Source organism: Phyllostomus discolor, chromosome 1 (genome assembly GCF_004126475.2).
Source record: "Phyllostomus discolor isolate MPI-MPIP mPhyDis1 chromosome 1, mPhyDis1.pri.v3, whole genome shotgun sequence".
Classification (NCBI taxonomy): Eukaryota; Metazoa; Chordata; class Mammalia; order Chiroptera; family Phyllostomidae; genus Phyllostomus; species Phyllostomus discolor.
This window is the reverse complement of record NC_040903.2, coordinates 142358518-142380203: the sequence shown is the minus strand read 5'-3', so window position 1 is coordinate 142380203 and position 21686 is coordinate 142358518. Positions and strand designations below refer to the sequence as shown.

Genomic DNA, 21686 nt, shown 5'->3' with positions numbered 1-21686 from the left:
AGAGCTAGCTGTATCATCACCCTTCCCAGACTTGAAGACAATCACCAGTTATTCCCTTTAGCCTTCTCTTCCCCAAATCAACATTTTAAATGCTTCCCCAGACTTCCTCTGTCCACTCCCCATTTAAATGACTAAAGTTGCCATTGTTGTAAATGAAACGGGTGCTAGGATCCTAGCATGTCCATCTCATCATTATTTCTGTAGTATGAAGGCTGGAGAAGGGACCAGGGACAAGATAACCATAAATCTGAGCTTGTTCCCTCTGTGACAGTTACAGTAAGCCAAGGCTCCGGCCTCCAGCAGGATGGCCTGCCTTTTCAAACAGATCCAGCCAACTCTTCTCCAGGGAACACCAAAGGGGCTCCCAAGGCAGCAGTGCAGTAAGACCCTGTCACGACAGAGAACTGACAACACAACAACAGAATCTGTGTGAAGGGCACACAGGAAGGGAAGGCAGGAAGCATCCCCTTGGAATCGATCGGCAGTCTGGCCAAAGCCTGAGCCCCAAGCCTGAGCTCAGCTGAGGAGATTTTTCTTGTTATTTTCCAGGTTGTCCAATCTTGTTTCCTCAGCAAAAGTGGGGTTTTCTGTTGAAGCAAAATTTTCCCCCCAAAGGTCACCTGAAAGGCGTATCTGTAGGGCCAGATCATGAGTATGAGATGCCAGCAGTTATCAGGAAGCTGTTTCTGGAAACCTAAATTCGAATCAGTAGCCAGAGAAGAAGTGCCCTTTGATCTAAAGCACAGGAACAGCAGTAAATCCTCTTTATCACCTGACCAACAGGGACTCTCTGTCCTTTGGTTTGTGACTGCCTTAGATAACTGGCTGCCAATAAAAACTCCCCCAGCCCCCTCTAAAAGGTACACTCTGAGTGAGTGTGTGGATGTGGGTGTGTGTACCCACCATCCCCGTCACATGGGAAATGCTTTTTTTCTGGACCCAGAGGCAGGAGGGAACTTTGGGGTCAGCTCTGCACGAGTCGGGTCAGCCTGAGAGGTCCACACCCCTGGCAGAGGGAGACCAGCCCTGAGAGGCACCGTGCCCTGGGACAGGAGCTCGATTTTCATACGATAAAAAGATAAGAACACAGGATGCGCATGACCGGAAAGAGACAGCAAGGAAAAGTAAGCACAAGCAGCCCAAAGGCCTCTTTTAAGTACTGGCCAAGGGAAGAGGGATATTCTGACCTCTTCCCCCCTCTCTGACACTGTTCCCTGACACTTGAGCCCTCAACTTCTGGGCAGGAATGAAAGGTGGTCCACATTTTTCAAAGGCCCAAGGTCAGACATAGGAATGAAGATGTTGGAAGGGAGATATCCAAGGAAGTAGGGACGGGAAAGAATCCTTCAAGATTTGGGTACTTAATACATAGCAGGTGCAACATGCATAGGGAGGAAGGCCTGCCTCTGGATCTGCTGTCAGGGGAGACCCACTGAAATAGTTTCTGGGCACTGAAGCCCCCCCGCCGTCTGCAGGACCCACCTTGTGTGCAGTCTCTGCAAACTGCTGGGCGCTGTTCTTCATGTCCTCCGTCTTCTCCTCTGCTCGGCCTAACCGCTCCCCGCGCTCATTCAAGGCCTGGCTTGCTTTCTGTACAGCACTGGTCACGCTGTCAGCTGCTGAATGGAGGATGCTGTTTCCTGAAGAAAGACAGCAAGAGCATCAGAAGCTGGCTCGGATGCCCTACAGTGACAGACCCCTGCCAGGGGTGAGCATCTTGTGAGAGCAAGGTGGATCACACTATAGAAAGGCCTCCGGGTCTAGGAAACAAGTCAACACTTCTTCTGACGTGTTGACCAACTCACTTGCAGGAAAAATGCCTGTTGACTGCAGGACCTGGGCAAAAGCTGAAAGCTTCTCTCACATCCCCATCATCAACAGACCACTCATTTCCACTCTGCTGCCATTCTGTTTGGGGAAGCTCAAAGGACAGGGTCCACCTGGATGTAGGACTTGGCTTGCAAATAGAAATCCTGACAAGTTCAGAGAACTAGGCGAGTTTAACGAGACATACGTGGATCTTATGTGCTTTGCCTCTGTGCCCGTTTTCCTGAGGTTTAAGTGAACAACCTCAGGAAACGGGGGGCACACAACTTTTCTAGATATCATGCTCTATACTCTGCACAGCTCTTCTCTTCCATTTACCCCTTCATCCCTAGATGTATGACTCCATGTAAGAAGCTCTGAATCAATCTCAAAGTCCGGAGTAGATGTGTACCGCCCAACCTTGAATTCTGAGCTGTGTCTTTGTTGGTTGGGTCTCCTTGCCTCTAATCTTCAGTATTTGAAATATGGAGTCTCAGTGCCACACTTAGCCAATGGAAGACAGTGAACCAGCCTGAGAAGAAACTTAGCATTCCCAGACTCATGAGTGATGACAACAAGGAAGCTGGAAGCCATCATTTTTCAAAGGATCAGGCATCCCTGACATCCCACTCTCCAGGAGTGGGAGACAGAATTCAACAGTGAAAGCCAGCAGAGGCATGACCCACTGAGAACAAGCATCTTGCAAAATGACAACCTAAGGAAATTTACAGCTGTATTATGTTAACACCGAGTGGAAGATATTTAATGGCATTTAATGTAATAGCTTTATGTCTTTGAGTAAGTTTATTACATCATTTAACTTTGTACCTGGGATGGATACATCCAGCCACAGACAGCTTTTAATAGAAATGTAATTTCCTCTGGTCTCATCTGCAAAGGCTTACTAACTTCTCCTCTGTGGGAACAGTCTGCGGTTTGCGGAAAAGGATCTCAGACAAAGGAAGTGCCTGGCCCAGAGGAAGCACTTCATAAATTGTTTACCATTTTTCTTCTTTTGGGGTGGGTTTCAAGGGCTTCCACTACATGCTAAAGGAAGGAGAATGGGGTTAACTTAGTATTACTCAGCTGCATCAAGCACTACAATGAACCAAGATAAATTGGCCCAGATTAACAGGGATGAGATGAGATGAGGCTCTGGAGAGACTTGGCTGAATGCAAGAGCTGGGATGGAAGGTCTAGGTTTTCAGAACAGATTTAGGAGGAGAAATCTTGGTCCCCTTCTACATTTACATCATACTCATACTGTGATGCTGTCATTACTGCCTAACATTTCAATAGCATTTTATGATCATAAATCTCCTTCACAAACATTATCTCAGTTGACTGTCACAAAGATTCTACTGAGAAGGCTGAGACTAGTTGAGGTTAAGTGGCTTTCACAAGATCATGTCCCCAGGGATGGGACATGGCTAGCACTGGAACCTGGGTTTCCAAAACTTTTCCTTATTCTTCATCTTTCTCTTTGGTGAAGAATATGGTGTTAGTCCTGGGGAGCAATCACAATGCCAGAACTATGAACAGACAAGCAGAGATGGGCTTTGACAGGTTGTTTCCCAAGGCAATGTTTCTGCCCTTAAGGCATGCCTCTTAGTAAATGAAGAGTTATGGTCCATGATGCATTGCAAGTCAAGTTCCCAAGAAGGAAGAGGGCAATGGGGTGGAATGGGAAGATGGAGAAGGGACTGGAAGGTGAAGAGGAGTGGAGGAGCATACAAGAAAACCTCCTCCCATTCCTGCTTCCTTCCACATACCCACAGCTTAGCTACCAGAGGCCAGGGGAAACATGGGGTCAAGAATCTGCATAGCTAGAAACAGCTGCATTAAAGCAAAGGGATTTTAGAATCAACTTTCATAACATTAAGAGGGGATATAACCAGGTCTTGTCTTTTCCCATTGGAATTGAGTCTCATGATATTTTCAAAGTTCAGAAATACCTGTGTTTCTGAAGTGATCCTGCTATGCATAAGCCATACAGCTTTCTTGTCATGGCTCCCATAAAGTTAATTCTGTACATGATGTCAGGTAACACTGCACCCTGGTTTATAGGATACGATTTAACCAATAGTCATTATAACTAAAAAAGAACCAAATATTATAACTAAAAGAGGGAGCCAATGCTGTCTTCACTGTTCAAAGATGACACTGCTGACCACTACCAATAAAAGTCCACCTTTAGTTATTTTCAGGCATGAGGATGGATTTGAACAAATCTGGTTGCCTCAGTTGAAATGACATCTCCTGGTTTCAATTCTATCCATTTTTCAGGCCCAGTGAAGTCCTATCACCTTTATCAAGCATAAGGACAATTCTATTCTTACCCTAAGCTCTGGGGAACTGTCTATAACCATCGTGCGTGCTTAATCAAGGGAAGTCATGAGCAACTCTTCCACCTCGTTTCTTCACCTGTAGGTGCAGTGACTTCCCAGCTGAATTATAAATTCCCCAAGGACACCATTGAACTCTACTGACCATTCCCTAAATCTTGAATTTTCTCCCCTTGACTTGGGTCTCCTGCTTGCTTGCTTTCTTCTCTCTCTGGGATCCTCTTGCTGATGCTGTAATTCCAGGGTTCTGTCCTTGGCCATCTGGTCTGATGCACTCTACAGGCTCACCCTGGGACAGTGTTACTCAGCTCATGGCTTCAATGGCCACATTTATCTCTTTAGCTAGATTGTGCTACTGAGCTCCAGATCCTTGTGTTTTCTTACTACCAACTCCAGGTGAATGGCCCAAAGTCATCTTGAAATCAGTATGTCTAAACCTGACCCTATGGCCTTTCCCTTCACACCTGCTTTTTCTTTGGGACCTTTTGCTCAGGGACTAATCCCACTATCTGTTCAGGTCTTCAATGCAGAAGTCCAGAGTCCAGTCTAGATTCCTCCCTCATTTTTACCCCAGACCGCTAAAGGTCGCCTCCTACACAGCCCGCTGCTCTCTACCATTCTCATTATCTTGGTATTGACCCAGGTCCTCTTGCTTGTAGAGTTACAGTGACAGCCTTCTGTCTTACTGTTCACACACCCTTCCTGGTCCATCTTCCACACTTTTACAGTAAGGTTTTTTTTTTTTAAATTTTATTTTAATCATTGTTCAAATACAGTTTTCTCCTTTTTACTCCCAATCCAGCCCCCCTCTCACCCCTCCCCACTTCCCTCTACAGTAAGGTTTTAAAGGGCAAATCTGTTACCACCTCCCCACTACTTCAAGATAAAACTGAGACTGCGCTCTGTTTCTTTCTCCCGGCTCATCTCATGGAACCCCATCCATTTTCCTTCCTACCTAGTATTTTCTAATTCTATATCTTGCCAAAACTTTCACAAATGTGTCATATTTCTTCTACTGTATGCCTTTGTAGTTACTGCTACTTCTGTCTGCAACTCTGCTGCTTATCTTGGCCCTCCCACTTACTCCTCAATGCTTCAATGTACTTCAGACGTCTTTCCTAGAAAATCTTGCCATGCCTAGCCCATCCTACCCCCTGCTGCCCCCAACACACACATTATCTGTGTCTATTTCAAATGGTGTATTTATTTTCCTGCATATAAGCATTAGATATCTAGTGTGAGCTCCTTGAGGGCAGAGACTGTGTCTTTCTCACTTCTGATTCCCAATCCATGGCATACAGTAGACACTTAATAAACATTGGCTGACTGAGAGGCAGCAAGTATATATCATCCCTCCTATGATTTCTTTGTGTCTAGCACAGAGCAGACAGCATAACTGATGCTGTCACAGGACCTCACTAGGTCCTGAAATTCTAAATTTGCCAAATGACTAAGGGTTTCATCTGTCTGGGGAAGTTAACTATCTCCTTTAGAGACTGTGCCAGGAATTTAATGAATTAAGTAAACAACAAAATGCAAAAAAGGAAATGTATTCACTATAGCAAAAGTCAAGATGAAGTTTATAAAAATTTTGTTGTTACTAGCCTGAAAATAAACAACTGTAAAGTATAAAAGTAACAGATGTTAAATAGCTTAATAAACCAATGAAAAAAGTGACAGCTGCCTCAACACTTACATTTCTAGGCATTTAATAAAATCTGCTCTTCGTGACAATGTTATGTGATGGGCATATCATTATTTTTAAAATCCCATTTTTACAGATGGGAGCAGCAATGTAAAGAGAGAGGTTTAACAACGTGCCAGGAATTGCACAGTAAGTGAATGGCAGAGTTAGATTTTGAACCCAGGAAGCCCAGCTCCAGAGTCAGTTCTCTCACTCATTGTGTTAACTGGCTCTCCATGGGTATTTTCTTGTACTGAGATTAATGGCATAGTCTGCATTAACTGTATGCAGTAAGACTTTAGTGTAGTAGTTCTTAATGCATTTCTTAAAATCACAATATAAAAGAAATCATCCTGTCCTTATTATAAGTTAAAAAAACTTACTGTAGAAAGTTTAGAATGCACATTATAAAAAGGCAATAAACTCATGTAATATTTAATTACTTAGAGATAACCATAATTTGTATTTGCGGTATATTTTATTGTAGTAATTTTTCTGTTTATGCTTTTCTGAAACATGGTTGAAACCATACTGCATGTGGGGAGGGACACCCTGAAAACCAGAATTGTCTTCTGTAGGGCGGGCTCCTTGTACTATAGGCAACCCCCAATAGGGGAGTGTTCTAGGAACCCTTCTGTATCAGTGTACCAGCTGTGTTTGGCTTCAGTGAATTTTTTAAAGAGTTTTCCAACATGTTTGCCCGTTTCATGATAGGTGATTTACAAGTGCAAACCAAAAACGGCATGACCCCTGTGCCCTGCCATCCCTATTCATCTGATCTTGCCCCGAGTGGCATTTTTTCTTTTTGTTTTGTCCTGGATGAAAAAAGTCCTCAAAGGGCAATGTTTTGCCATTGTGGAAGGAGTTAAGCAAAAAATGGCCAAAGCACTAAAAGGCATCAAAATCGATGAGCTCAGAAATTCTTTTGAGCAGTGCAAAAAACATCTCGATAGGTGTATTACAGCAAATGGAGAGTACTTTGAAGGTGACTGAAGTTTAAACATGTAGGAATAGATATTTTTAAAAATAAATTCTACTTTTTTGGGTCCCCCCTTATATATTTAGTTATATATCCTACTGTGGGTACTTTCCCATGTCATGAAAAATTGTTTGAAAATGCTGTTTATAATGGTTGCATTAAATTACTGCAATTTATCTGAAACTATTACCCCTTTAGACATTTGGTGTGTTTCCAAAAGCTTTCCTTTTTACAATGAGGCTGCAGTTATCTTCTTGCACTTATAAACACACACACACACAATCTTTGCCCACATCTCTGCTAATTCCTAAAAATAAAACTGCTGGTTCAAAGGACATACACACTTTTGAGTGTCCTCATGGATGCTGAAAATGGCTGCCTTGAAAGTGTTGTTCAATATTCGGGACTATTCATTTGCGGGCATATGATGTGCCAGGCACTGTTATGTTTACACAACTGACAGAATGACTTTGAGGGAGTGATTTACCTTCTCGGACCTTTAATGACCTCATCTGTAAAATGAGCATCATGCCATCTACCTCATGTGGCTATTGTGGATTTTAAGACGAGGATGCACACGAAGTGCCTGCAGTGTTCAATGGACACCTGTCCCCCCGCCTCCCTAAGACCACATCTGCTCTCTAAAAACTATAGAAAAATGGTAGAATACCACCTAATTCCATGGAGTGTCTCCCTTTCTTCCCCCCGTCTCAGGGCTAAATGTCATGAGGCTCACAGGAGACATTTCTAAGATGTCTTTTACACCTGCTGTGTGCAGCTCAGAGTGTTGCTCAGACAGGGAGCTGAAGACCTACTCATTAAATCAGTGAGTATGACTTGTACAGAGGATGCCTGACTCAAAAGTTGGGGCCTACCATAATGTGTTGAGTTAAATCTGGAAATAAAACAGTCTCCCAGATAGAACAGAATAGAATAGCAGATAGAATGGTAAGTACCTCTAAATAGACAGAAGCATATTAATACCCAAATTTATTCATGCAGTCTGAAAAGTGGCTGTCAACCCCAACAAACAAAGTCACCTACCTTTGGAATTACAGTATCTGGAGAGCACAGGAGAGACCACTCTTACTTCACTGATGCTGCATTCACATTAGTTCCACTCAATATGTGCTTTTAAAGGTACATATGCTGACATCTTTTCTGTGATATGATTTAGAAGACTGAGAGAGCAACTTGAGATAAAGCTTTTAACACTGTATCATTGTCTAAAATCACAATTAAAAAATTAAGGGTATACAAAGATGAGTGAAAAAATGTAGAATACATTGACAGGTAACAACAGAATAGAAGAAAAGAGGGGGACAGATTTTAAAAAGTACACAAAATACTCCAATAGCTCAAATATCAACATAATTTCTTCTTATTGTCCTAGACTTCAGGTTGTGTGTTGATAATCAAAACTACTAATTCTATAGCTAGTAAAGAGGAAATTTAAGTAGAATTACAGCAGCTACTTTCTGTATCGAATACATATGCATAGATATTTGAAATGTAAAATACTCATCCTGTTTGAGAAAAGACAGTGGGAAAATCATATAAAAATAAATGATCTATACTCAGTGCTGAGTAGGCATGCACCCTCAGAGCACTCTGTTAAAGTGAAATCTGTGAATAGTTTTGCTTGGACTGCTTCTATTTCATAATCAATTAACCTCTTAGGAGTACCTGTTTAATAAGTCCCAATTACCCAAACTAACTTAACAGGAAAACAAATTATGTAAAAAAAGTACATATATAAAGTAGATTTGGGTTCTAATACAATAAACTCTCAAAAACTGGCAGGGAGATCTACCATATTAAATCTGTTAATAGGTCAGAAACATTAGTAACTCTCATATCATACATCCAAAGCATTGGATGATAATCTACTTTTGAGTAGGTTAAATAGTCCTATTCTATTTTCATCTATGTATTAATTTTCTTAACAAAACCATTTTGTGGTTAGACATAAGGTACACTTAAGTCTGGGCCAGTGTTAGTAATATTTTAATTAATTTTACTGGATGCAAATCTATGGGGTCCGACCAACATTTTCCACTTCCAATCTCCATCTTGCTCAGTGTCTCTACCACTAGAGGACAAGTGCGCAAAAGGAAAGTCCAATGGTAACTTGACCCCTGACCACAGGATCCCTTCTTACTTCTAGAGTCACTCGGAACCACTTGCACACTAGTTGGCTCATGAGGTGAGCTCCCACTCCACCCCTGGTGGTGGTGATTCAGGTGCATGGGAATCGATGCTTCCAAGGAGTTTCTGCTTGGTACTGTGGCTTGCACCAAACATTTTACAAATGAATAGTAACTTAAATAATAATGATGATATTAACTTTCACTTCTATAAACAGAGTGATTAAATGCAAAGGCCTATCCAGTGAAACACACTGGCTCTTAGCTCGCACTCCATTAATTGTCTGTGAGCGAGGGTAAATGTCCAAGTTCTTTCAACATTACACTGACTAATGCTGACCACACTGCTGCACTTCCATGTTGGACAACCTCTAGGATCCCCTTGTAAGACAGAGATTCTTTCAAAAGGTAAAATTTCATTTGTGCTTTTGTGGTGCTGACTAATCAGTAGACTCTGATACACATCCAGGTTATGTTACAGTAAGCCTTTCTAGAAGGAAGGGTTAATTGTTACCCCATGGTGGGCACAGATGCAGCGTGAATATCAGCCTGTCACTCATAGAAGCAGCTACCATTCACTGACTGCAGGTGCTATGGTAAATTGTCAGATTCCTCAAAGGAATATATTCTTACCCAGGGAGCTGAAGTAGCTTATCCAAGGTCACCCAGATCTTGACCCTAAAGCACTTTTTATTATTTTAAAAATAAGTTGTACATATTTAAGGCTTACTATGTGATGATTTGATGTACATATACTACCTAGTAAAACGATTACTACACTCAGACTAATTAACATATCCTGAAATCTACTCTTTTAGCAAATTTCCAGTGTTCAATACAATATCATTAACTATAGTCTTCATGCTGTGCACTAGATGTCTAGACTTGTTCATCCTATGTACTTCAGCTGCATACCCTTGGGCCAGCATCTATTTCCCCACATCCCTGCCCATGGGAGCCACACACACAAAGGAAATACTACATGATCTCACTTATATGTGGAGTGTAAAAAAGTCAAATACACAGAAGTTCAGAGTTGACCCCAAAGCTCTTAACGACTATATCAGCATTTCCCAAAGTGGTTGTGTGGCTTTAAAAAGACCTACATAAAAAAACACAATTCTATCGTAAAATGACTTTGTGAAATACCAATTTACCTGGCTCCTTTATTGCAGAACTTTGGAATGTATGCTAATGCAAATTGTCAATCAAAATGAAGTAGGGGTAGAAGCAGAAGAGATCTGTTCGCAGACTTTCCCAAACATATTTATTTACAAGGTCCTTGTGCACAGAATCTACTTCGGGAAATGCTACAATAAGCAATACTGACTTCTAAGTTAAAGGAAGAAAAATAAATAAATCCAGCCTGTCCTCATCAATTTAGTAATAGATGGACAAGTCATGTAATTACATTAAAGAGGCTTGCTTTATAGAAGCAGCAGAACAGATATAGCATGTTGAATGGCAGTCCCAGAATTATCTTTTGTCTCAAGTTGGTGGCTAATTTCAGGGACCATGAAGCTTGTTTGTTGCCTGCAGCTGGATGGCAAAGGAAAATGGACTCAGAGCTCAGGAGTACTTTGTAAACCCACAAACTCAAAAGCCTGTTTGAAAGAGACCTTGGAGTTACCTATGGCTGGCATTACCAAAGGAAGAAGAATGGACCATCCTACATTCCAGTGGCGATGTTAAGGTAATTGAGCCTGTTTTCAAGTCACAGGCATACCCCATAGCTAGAGACACAGGAGAAGGCCCGATGCTCCCTTCCTGTGCTATGGAAGACTGTGAGTTCCATACTCCTCTCAAATTCACAGTCCCGATATTCCCAGTGGCAAGGGTCAAACATTTAGGATTGTATTCATGTCCTTGAAAAACTTGAACTCAGGACATGTGGAGAAATTCTGCAGCCCTTTAATATTCACTTAAACTTGGTCCTATGAACATGTTCTTGTAAGAGTTTTCAAGCATCAGCAGAATGAATTCAAGGAAAGTTCTTTTTGTTCTGTTTTGTTCAGAGAATACAGGCTCTCAGGAGGGTAGTTAAAATGCAACTTGAAAGAGTGAACCGTTGTTCTGAGGTTAAAAACCTCGAGTGCCTCTAAATTTGGTAAAATGGATTTTGTTCCCTGTCTTTGGATGTACGGCCACAAATTGCCTCTGATCTCCGGCTCTCTGCTTTCATTAAGGTTGGAAACTAGTGACTTCTGCTTTAATAACTATGCTTTCAAGTCCTGATATATACAATTTGAAAACCCTCCGCAATGCTACTGGGCAAAACTAATTCTCTTCAAGATGTGGAGCCTGCTGCTTCCTAGCCAAGTGACCTTGAACCAATGACTTACCTCCCACCTCTCTGTGCTTCAGTCTGTTTCCTCACCTGCCTCCCTGGCCCTCACACAAGATGGGGGGTGGTGTAGTACCTACCTCAGAAGGTTGTTGTGAGGAGTAAGTGAGCGCATGTGTAAGTGGGTCCATAGAACAGTGTCTGACACACAGGAGTCACTCAGCTTTAGCCAGTACTAAAGAGATGGGCTTAGTTTCCTGGCACTGAAGAGTCTTTCTGTTAAGCTGTCCATTTTAGCTCATTTTTCTTTCCCTACTTTCATTCATTACGACATTGTTGAAGGAAGAGCTTGCTTTCACTGAGACCTCTTGTACTTCCCAGCCACTTTGACCTTTCGGCGAAGCGGCTCCCACACCACCCTACTAACGCTGCCTCTCAGCCTCACCAATGACCTCTTGAGTGCATTGCCTACTTCAAGTTTCAGCCACCGGACCACCCATGGACTGACCACTCCTTCTAAAAATTGCTCTTTCTCTGGGCTTCTAACACTATTTCTTGATTCCTACCATCACTTTGATACTCCTGATCAGTTTCATTCTTTTCTTGGTTAGGGCTATGAGATCAGAAAGGTCTCGATTTGGGTCTGTCTCTGCCAAATACTAGCTGTGGCTGCGGGCAAATTACTTTCTGCGAGCCTTTGTTTTCTCATGGGCACAACGGGGATAGCAACAGCACCTATTTTTCAAAAACTTTATGGTAAGAATTGAATAAAATGCATACTTAGCATAGGGTTAGTGATACAGTTTGAGCTCAGCACATGCTGTATTTTTAGTACTATCTGATTCATTATTTAGGCCTGAAATACCTTGTTATTGCCAGGGCTATCTGTTTATTGCAGAATAAACATGGGCCAGACACTGTCCATACTTGCCTGCTTCTCAAATTTTACCTTAATACCAACTAATTGTTTCCCTCCCACCCTCCATCCAACCTCCTCCTCCTGAATTCCGTGTTAATGGCCCTCTGTCCACCCAGTGTTCTATGCTCAATTCACCTTTAACTGTAACCTCTCTGCCATACTCCACAGCCAGGGGTTCGAGTAGCCTAGGGCGTTTACCTCAGTGAGGGCTCATCCATCAGCCTCCAACTCTATTTCTAGTCCCTGCCAGGTCTTACTGGACCACCACTGCAGCCTGGTGGTTTTCCTGCTCTGGTCTCAGTTCTCTAATACACCATCTTCTTTCTCTGCTACTGACTTGTTCCTGCCCCTTCCTGGTCTAAACCCCTTGTTGGCTCACCCACTGTACAGCAAAACCAGTTAAGGGAGGTCATTCTTGCCAAGCTACTGACCTGCCACCCTTTACGGGCTCCAGTCTCTAATTCCTGCCTCATTGTTTCTTGACAAATTTTAGAAAATTGTTCAAGTTTTATCAATTTCTTACTCTAGGTAGAGAATAACATATAATAAATAAATTCAATGTAAATAAAAAGCTTGACAAGGAACGCTATGTCCAGCTCTGTCCCTAAGGGTGTCCAGACATTAGCGATGTCGCTTAATTTCTTTTTTGCAATGTTAGCACTCAAATGCAAACCTGGCACTTAGGATGTGGTGCCTAACACTGTTGTCTGCTAGAGAAAGCAAAGTTCTTTAGGGAGTAGTGGCTTGTATGTCTTGAGGAAAGAAAGACTCAGATAGGCCTGGAACACCTTGTTATTGCCAGACAATAATAAAGACACTTTTAAAGATGGTTGGGATAGTGCCAAAAGCAAAAGAAGCCAGCTTAAAGCAGGTCCTACTGGGTAAGTTGTGACATTTAGAACATCAAGAGTAAAAAAATGATTATAACAATGATGAGTATTATAACTATTATAATATATAATTATATAATAATACATTATAATATAATGCATGATATATAATTATGCAATTATAATAATTTTATATAACTTTGTGGAACCAAGATGTCTATTAATGATGACTTAATATAAAATACTGAGTACAAAAATGAACTTGAAATACAAAACAAAATGGATAATTGTTTTATTTTGTTTTACTGGTTTATTATATTGATTTTAAAAAAGTAAAGAATGTTTTATTGATTTTAAGAAAGAGTATTAAAATATTTAAGCATTTCTTTCTTCTAAGTATTTACCTATATTTAAAAGTGTGACCAGTTTATATTGTGTGAGAAGCGATGGGTACAACAATCATTCCAGAAAGGAGTGAGTAGAAAGAGTGGCAGTGATGCACTCCCAAGGGAGAAGTGCTTTCTCTTCTTTAGAAATTGGCTATCTGTTCAGACTAGATCACATCTGCTAGGGAAGAAACTTCTAGATAACTTAACAAATTACAATATTAATAAGGGACCTGTATTTTTCCAACAGTGCTAACATAGCAGATCACTGTATAATAACAACATGGTGGAGGATGATGTAATGCTGGCCAAGCAGAGCAAATGATACGCTGTCCTGGGAGAAAACCCATGACGTTGAGAACACTGGACTTATGTAAAAACCATGGGAGTAAACAGTGTTACTGATGTGAAGCATAAAGTTCAATTACGAAAATGCACCCAGTGAAATATCCAGGTTTGAATCACTCTGGGAGAAGAAACCAGAACAAACAGTTAAAAAGCTATTACAATAGTTCAAGTAAGAGCTAATGGCACTAGAATGATGTCAGTGTGGATGACAGAAGCAGCAATATTTAAGATACATAATGATGGGCTGAATATGGGAGATGAGGGAAAAAGAAGTGATGGGTAGCATTGCAAGAATAGCAAGTGAATCCCAACTTTCTGATCTAGCAAGGGAGTTTAGAGCCGTGCGATTTACAAGAGAGAAATGGCTGTAAGGAAAACAAATTGCCTTGAAGGGTGAGCAGGTATGAGTATCAAGTATTTCATTTTGGGTAATGTTATGCTTAGGTTGCCTGTGAGACATCCACATGAAGTCAATAAGGCAAATACAGCTATTCCTGCATGAAGCTCTGCAGAGAAGTCTGGGATGGAGTAAAAATTGTATGGGAACAGATAAGCTCACCTAGTGAGCAATACTAAAGTGAGAAGGGAGGGGGTTAGCAAACCCTTCCTTTAAGAATTTTAACATTGAATTTGTATCTCTCTGATGGCTAGCGAAGCGGATGGCTAATCAACAAAACAAACAAGCAGGCAAAATATAACCAGAGACATTGAAATTAAGGACAATCTGACAGAAACCAGAGGGGAGGTGGGAGGGGATAATGGGGGGCAAGTGGGGAAGGGTTTTCAGAAACAACTGTAAAGGACACATGGACAAAACCAAGGGGGGCGAAGGTAGGGGATGGAGGTGGGGATGGCTGGGGTGGGGGGAGTGGTGGGGGATAAAGGCAGGCAACTGTACTTTAGCAATAATAAAATAATTAAAAATAAAAAAAAAGAATTGTAGCACTGAGAGCACAGGTGGCAAACACAAGGCCTGTGGGCTGAATCCGGCCTTCTACCTTGTTTTATCCTGCAGCAGCGCCAAGCTCCTTGCTCCTAGTTAAGGAGTAGTTACCTCTACAGAGTCCTAAAATTACATCTGGCCCTTTGAAGAAAACCTCGAGGCTGATGGGGCCCCTGGTGAAGATGAGTTTGACGCCCCTGATTTAGAGGATGGTTAAGGTAAAAGCACCTGCAAGAATGTTAAGAGTAAACAGCCTGAGAGGCAGGAGAAAAACCGAGATGAATCTGGCATGGTGGAAGGCAGGACCGCCTAACGAAAAGGTGGCCACAGGAGTGCTAAGACATTCCAAACAGTCTTTCCAACAAATGGTGTGGGGGCAACCGGAGATTCCACGCAAAAGAATGAGGTTGGATCCTATCTCACACCATATACAGTTTAACTCAAAGTGGATCAAAGACTAAACACGAGAGCTAAAATGTAAAACTCCTGGAGAAGACATGGGAATAGATCTTCATGACCTTAGATGAGGTAGTGGCTTCTTACAGACGCTGAAAACATGAGCAACAAAAGGAAAAGAGGGTAACTTGGAGCTCGGCAGGGTTAAAAAGAAGGCTGTGCTCCCTCCTGCACGCTTCCTTAGGCACTTCATTCACACCTCTGTTACTATATTTAACACATCACAATTATTGTCTAAGTATTTTTTTTTAGCCAATCAGAGTGTGAATTTCTTAAATTTCCTTAACTGTCTCCTCTCCATTGGCGTACTTGATGCCTAACAGCCTCAGATCCATACCTCCCCTGCACCACGAGGCTGGCACTACTGCATGAAAATAAACACAATCTTAGACACAAATAGGAAATAAGAATATAAAGGGCAGAAAATACAGAGAAAGGTCATCAAGAACAAAGCTCAGTACAATAAGAGGTTATGTGGTTTGAGGTTCTATGAATCAAGAACAAGGTGTGAGATTAAATATCCTTTACCATAAACAAAAATAAACTTACTTGCTCTTTGACTTGAGAAAATATGTATGCCCCACTTAGTGTGTGTCCAGCCCCAACTGGTTCTTAGAGATGTTTTACTTCAAACTAATTTAAGTTGTGCTTCAAAGGTATTAAGTAATTAGGCTCTTGGGGATTTTAGCATGACTTCCTCCTGTAAAACATGCTGTTGCTTTACACTGGAAAATGCCTTAGGGATCATCTAGGTCCCAGAAGAGAGAAGTGGTCAGTGCAGTAAGGGAAGGATTTCCGCAAGGTCACATCCCAGGTAATAGCAGAGCTGGACGCAGGAGCCGCGTTTCCTGTCCGGGAGCTCAATGAGGCTGTCTACTCATCCACCATCTTCCAGATTTAAGAAAGACACACACGACAGCTGAGCAGGGAAGCTGAGAATCTGGCAATAGAGTTCCTTAAAACAATTCATGCTTGTGATCCTTTGGAAAGTGTTACCCTTACTTTTCGGAGAACTTCCCCCAGAGAGCATGTGCACATACACCAGTATGACTATGATACCATAACCTTAAAATCCAAGGGAAAAGTCACACACTTCAAAGAGAAATGTATACACACCACCAGGGGTATCTCACATGGTCAGCTTACACGTCCAAGGCACTGTAGAATTGTGAAGAACACTTTCTTTTCTTTTTTTAAATTTACTTTATTGTTGTTCAATTACAGTTGTCTGCATTTTCTCCCCACCCCTCCCCCAACCCCAGCCAAACCCACCTCCTTCCCTTGCTTCCACCCTCCCTCTTAGTTTTGTCCATGTGTCCTTTATAGTAGTTCCTGAAAACCCTTCTCCCCACTGTCCCCTTCCCCCTCCCCTCTGGCTATTGTTAGATTGTTCTTAATTTCAATGTCTCTGGTTATATTTTGTTTGTTTTTTTCTTTTGTTGATTATGTTCCAGTTAAAGGTGAACAAATGACTTGAACAGATACTTCTCCAAGGAGGACATACAGAGGGCCCAGAGACATGGAAAGATGCTCAGTATCACTAGCCGTCAGAAAGTGGTTTCAAATTAAAACCACAATGAAATACCACCTCACAACGGTCAGAATGGACATCATAAACAAATCAACAAACAAGTGTTGGAGAGGATGTGGAGAAAAGGGAGCCCTAGTGAAAAACACTTGCAATTACTCAATGCTTTTCTGTCTGACAGTCCAGTCCCTATAATGGTAATCAAAGCATGCACAGAAAACCTCTTATCTTGAGCAGGAGAACTGAGAATGATGAGCTTCCACAAAGATCATTTGCTACACTGAAGGTGAGATATGCTGAGTATAACAAAAACTTTCTATTATAGTCACCAAGGTCATTTTGCTATTGGAGTAGGTCATTACTTTTGTAGTTAAATCCTATTATTTAGGAGATAATAAAGAGAATTAAGTCAGTCTGCAGCCTTGACCTAGTTCCTTTGATGATATTGGCATCTGGAAATGTCAAAGTCTGGGTCAACTATGCTTCTGACACTGTCATGAAGGGTAACAGAATTCAGGGCACAGTCGTGACAACCTCAGCTTCTTTTCTGACTCTGTCCAGTGCTGGCACCCAAGAGTCATTGAATTTGTTGGTTTAATGTGGCAAATGCAAAACCGAGTCTCTTTATCTCATCGATTAAAAATATGGTGATAAATATAGTGATGATTTTTTTACTTCTCTCTGATATGACACTTAACAATTTTGAAATTGACATGAGATTCCAATGGATTTCATTACTATTCATCAGTCATTCTGTGGTCTGAATGTATTTTGTCTGGTTACTAATAAATTCCTGTTGTATACTTTATTTCCTTAGAAGGATGTTCTGTAAACTCCTGCCAATTGGTCATTAAAATCCACTACAATTATTATCAATCAGATAAAATTACTATCAATTACACAGAGGAATTCATCCACACTGCATCATTTTAAACAGAAACACTTTCAATTCAAACTGAAGAAAGACTGGTCAATCAACTGAAGATCTATATTATCAAAGTTACAAATGCAAACCCATTTCCTTTTGTACTACTATTATTAGGGACTATGATTTGTCAAGTGCCTGCTATGTGCCAGCAACTGTGCTGAGTACTTTATGGCAATTATTCTATAAACCTTAATGGCTACCCTTTAAGACATACTATTATGTCCCTCTTAAAACGGATGAAACTCAGAAACTCACCTAATATTATCACCTAGTCAGTGATAGGATCTTGATTTGAATTCCAGTCTTGTTTGTATCATGAGAGTTTCTAAAGTTTAAGGGTAACCCTTGAGAGGTGAAATTTTAAAGTACCAGGAGTAGATTTATTTGTTCCATCCTCATGATGTTAACTTATGCCTGGGATGTGAGAAAAGCATTCACATGCTGCTTTGCTCTACCTGGTGTCTCCTCCCCTTTCCAACAGCTTGGTTACCAAGCCACATCCCCCTCCAGGGATCCAGCTTTGACTCCTGAGGCTGCATGAGAGATTCCGTTTCTGCTTCTCACAGCACGCTTCGCATTGCTCTGATGAAGCCTTTACTACAGTGCACCCTAACTGTTAGTTTGCTTATACGCACACCTCATTACCCTGGGAGCTCTGGACCACAGGGGCAGCCCTTTTACTTCTCAGCTCATCCAGGCATGACGTTTATCATTTAGTAGCTGCTCAGCAATGCTTGCCAACGGAATAGTGAATTGATAAAGAATGAAAGACGTTTTGGTTTTATAACGATGTGATGAGATTGCCATGTGCGCCTAAATCCTTATTTTCACTGGCATTCATCTTGCATTGTTATTCTAATTGGCATACTGAAAGGATCAACTTCTGGACATACTGAAACAAACTTCCAGTTACACAGCATTTTTCTAAATTGTTGCAGATTTTATATTCTATCGGATATATAATCCTGTACATTTTACAAATTCAGGGTATTTGATTAATATGGAAAAAGTTACTTTGAATAGAAACAGCAGTATTTCCAAAATTGTTGTTATGGTTCTGATAGGAAAAAAAATAACACACAAAGTGAGTGAAACCCAAACAGATTTTACTTCTTCCTGTGTTTACTCTATTTAGAATATGAAGGCAGGCATATTTTTCACACCTCCTCTGTTTAAATAACACACTTTTAAAAGGATTAAGCACTGAAAACACAATTTCAAAGAATAGACTTTTAGTGTATTTCATCCCTAGCCAACCTATGGGTTAAAATGTTAACAGAATCAAGTTTAAAAGATAAAATTTTTCATCATTTTAAAAATATTTTGTATTTCACTCATGAAGTTTTCCATGTGTCAATTTATAAGCCATTTCCCATCCTTGTTGTGGAAGGGATACTTATACACTGAGGAATGGATAATCCTTATACTTGTAAGGTATGTGCCTCTTACACGAGTACTAAAGATGCTAATGTTTCTTGGAATTTGTAAGGTGGAGAGAGCACCTAGTGCTGAAGAAATAGTGATCTAGGTGGGGAGGGACTAATGAGAGAAAGTAAGGTGACCAGTAATTAGACTAATGCGAATGTTCCAGGAAGAGATGGCAAGGGCCTGAGCTAAAATGGTAAAGATGGGAATAAAAAGGTCATTTTACGGGACCCTGAGGGAGCACTCAGGAGGGTAAGGCAGAAGGGCTTGTTAAAGCGGCTGGTTTGCAAATAATGAATTGTGGATTTTTAAAGGGAAAAAGCAGAGTCTCTGGGTTGATAATTTACTGTAAGATCAAGTTCAAGTTACCCGATTTGGAATTACAAATCTGAAAAAGTACTTCTCAAAGCTTTTCCTCCATGATACCCATAAAGGGTTTGGTAGAAGGTAGTAATATGTGTTCACAAAACTGTGTTTTAGTTTCTTCTTCTGGGATACACAGAAAGTATCTATTTTTCAGCCTTCCTTGAAGCTGGGTTGTTAATAAGGCAGCGAGCGGGCTGTAAGGAGAAGCAATGGGTGTTGCTTCTGGGCTGAGGTGTCAGGAAGCCCTCGGTGGCCTTCCTCTCTTCTCCTGTGGAATCTGACTTGGGAAGGTGCTTGTTGGGATGGTGGATCACCACCTAAGTCACCACTTACTTAGATGTTGTGCTAGAGACGTACTGGACTCCCAGGGGACCTGTCTGAATGAGAAATAACGTCTCATTTGTTAAGCCACCGAGACTCTCAGGTGTGTTTGTTATTGAAGCACAACCAAGTGTTCTGAACAATAAAAGGGGTGATATTCACACTTTCAAAAACATTCTGAGGAGAGTACCCAGCTTTAGAACTCCCTGAAAATGTTTTAACTAAAACAAATCAAGTCAATGGTATTATTTTTGTGTTTGCTAGTGGGAAGAGTGAAATTCATAGATATATTTTATAAGCAGGTAACGAGTGAAATGATGACTACCTTAAAGATTTTTAAAATATTATTTTAGAAGAAAAAATATACAGATTATCTCTCTTGGTCAGCTCAGGCTGCTCTAACAAAAATACCATAAATTGGGTGGCTTACACAATAGAAATTTGTTTCTCATAGCTCTACAGGTAGGGATGTCTGACATCAAAGTACCGGCATGGTTTGGTTCTGGTGAGAATTCTCTCCTTGGGTTGCAGATGGATGGACACCTTTTGGCTATGTCCTCATGTGGCAGACAGCAGAGAGAGGAAGCAAGCTCTCCCCAGTGCCTTTTTATTTTCTGATACTTGAATTTTATTTTCATTTTATTTCATTTTCATTTTATTTTACTTATTTTACTTTACTTTTTATTGTATTTATCCCATTACCATTTATCCCCCTTATACCCCTCTCCCACCTGCAATCACCACACTGTTGTCCATGTCCATGAGTCCTTTTTCCTTGATCCCTCCACTCCCTTACCCCCTACCCCCACTATAGCTGTCAACCTGTTCTCTAATCCCATCACAAAGGCTCTGCTCTCCTGACCTAACCACCTCCAAAAGGCCCCATCTCCCAACACTTTCCCACTGGAGGTTAGGATTTCAACAAATGCATTATGAGGGGGACACAAACATGCAGTCTATGACATTATCTATTAAAAAAAACTTCATTTTTTAGAAAGTTTTTTCCTCATTGCCATACTATAAGAACAAAAAAGTAGATACTATTGAAAAATAAGCATTAATAAACCAAATTTTATGGTCTGAAATATAAAAACATAGACTTTATATGCTAATATAAGTATGGTCATTAAATATCCCATTTTCTGCTTTGAACACATGACCAAAGCTATTCTTTTTGTTTTTTTTAATCATCACCTGAGGACATTTTTTCATTGCTTTTAGAGAGAGAGAAAGGGAGAGGGGGAGAGAAAAACATAGATGTGAGAGAGAAACATCGACTGGTTGCCTCCCTATGCGCCCCAGCCAGGGATCAAACCTGAAACCTAGGCATATGCCCTGACTGGGGATCAAACCCACAACCTTTTGGTTTATGGGATGATGCTCCAACCAACTGAGCCACATGGGTCAGGGCTAAAGCTATTCTTTTTTCTTTTAAAAGATTTTACTTATGTACTTTCAAAGAGAAGGGAAGGGAGGGAGAAAGAGTGGGAGAAAAACAATGTGTGAGAGACACATCAGTTGTTTGCCTCTCGCAGGCGCCTAGCTGGGGACATCGTTCGAGAGCTAGGCATGTGCCCTGGCTGGTAATCAACAGGCGACCTTTCAGTTTGCAGGCGGGCACTCAATCCACTGAGCCACACCAGCCAGGGCATAAAGCTACTCTTAATAATAATAATCATGGTGTCATTTCTGTCTTGTGCAACGGGAATGCAAATACTCATTTTCTACCTGCTTTCTCATTAAATATGTATCCATGGATAAACTAAAAGAAAAAATGGCAGTAAGGTAAAAAAATCTTGTACTGTACAAGTGTGACTATATATTTCAGTCACCATGGCTACTAATTAGAGGGACTACAAATAGTAGCAGAGAGAATTGGGGTGCTAGCTGTCACTGTACTCTTCTCACTGACGTTCAAGCCAGCCACCAGAAATACTTTTGCTCACCCTTAAGTGAGCAACACTCTTGAAGGTGTGTAAGAAATTATACTC

At 41.1% G+C, this 21686-nt stretch overlaps 1 protein-coding gene across 3 annotated transcripts in view; it reads right to left on the bottom strand.

The window, feature by feature from the left end:
• STXBP6 (syntaxin binding protein 6) overlaps positions 1–21686 on the bottom strand; it is a 243683-nt gene that overhangs the window by 8074 nt on the left and 213923 nt on the right. For all 3 annotated transcript variants that reach the window (XM_036029635.1, XM_028507537.2, XM_036029642.1), the window contains exon 5: positions 1483–1640. In XM_036029635.1, the coding sequence (XP_035885528.1) occupies positions 1483–1640 (158 nt within the window). The remainder of the gene's footprint in view (positions 1–1482; positions 1641–21686) is intronic.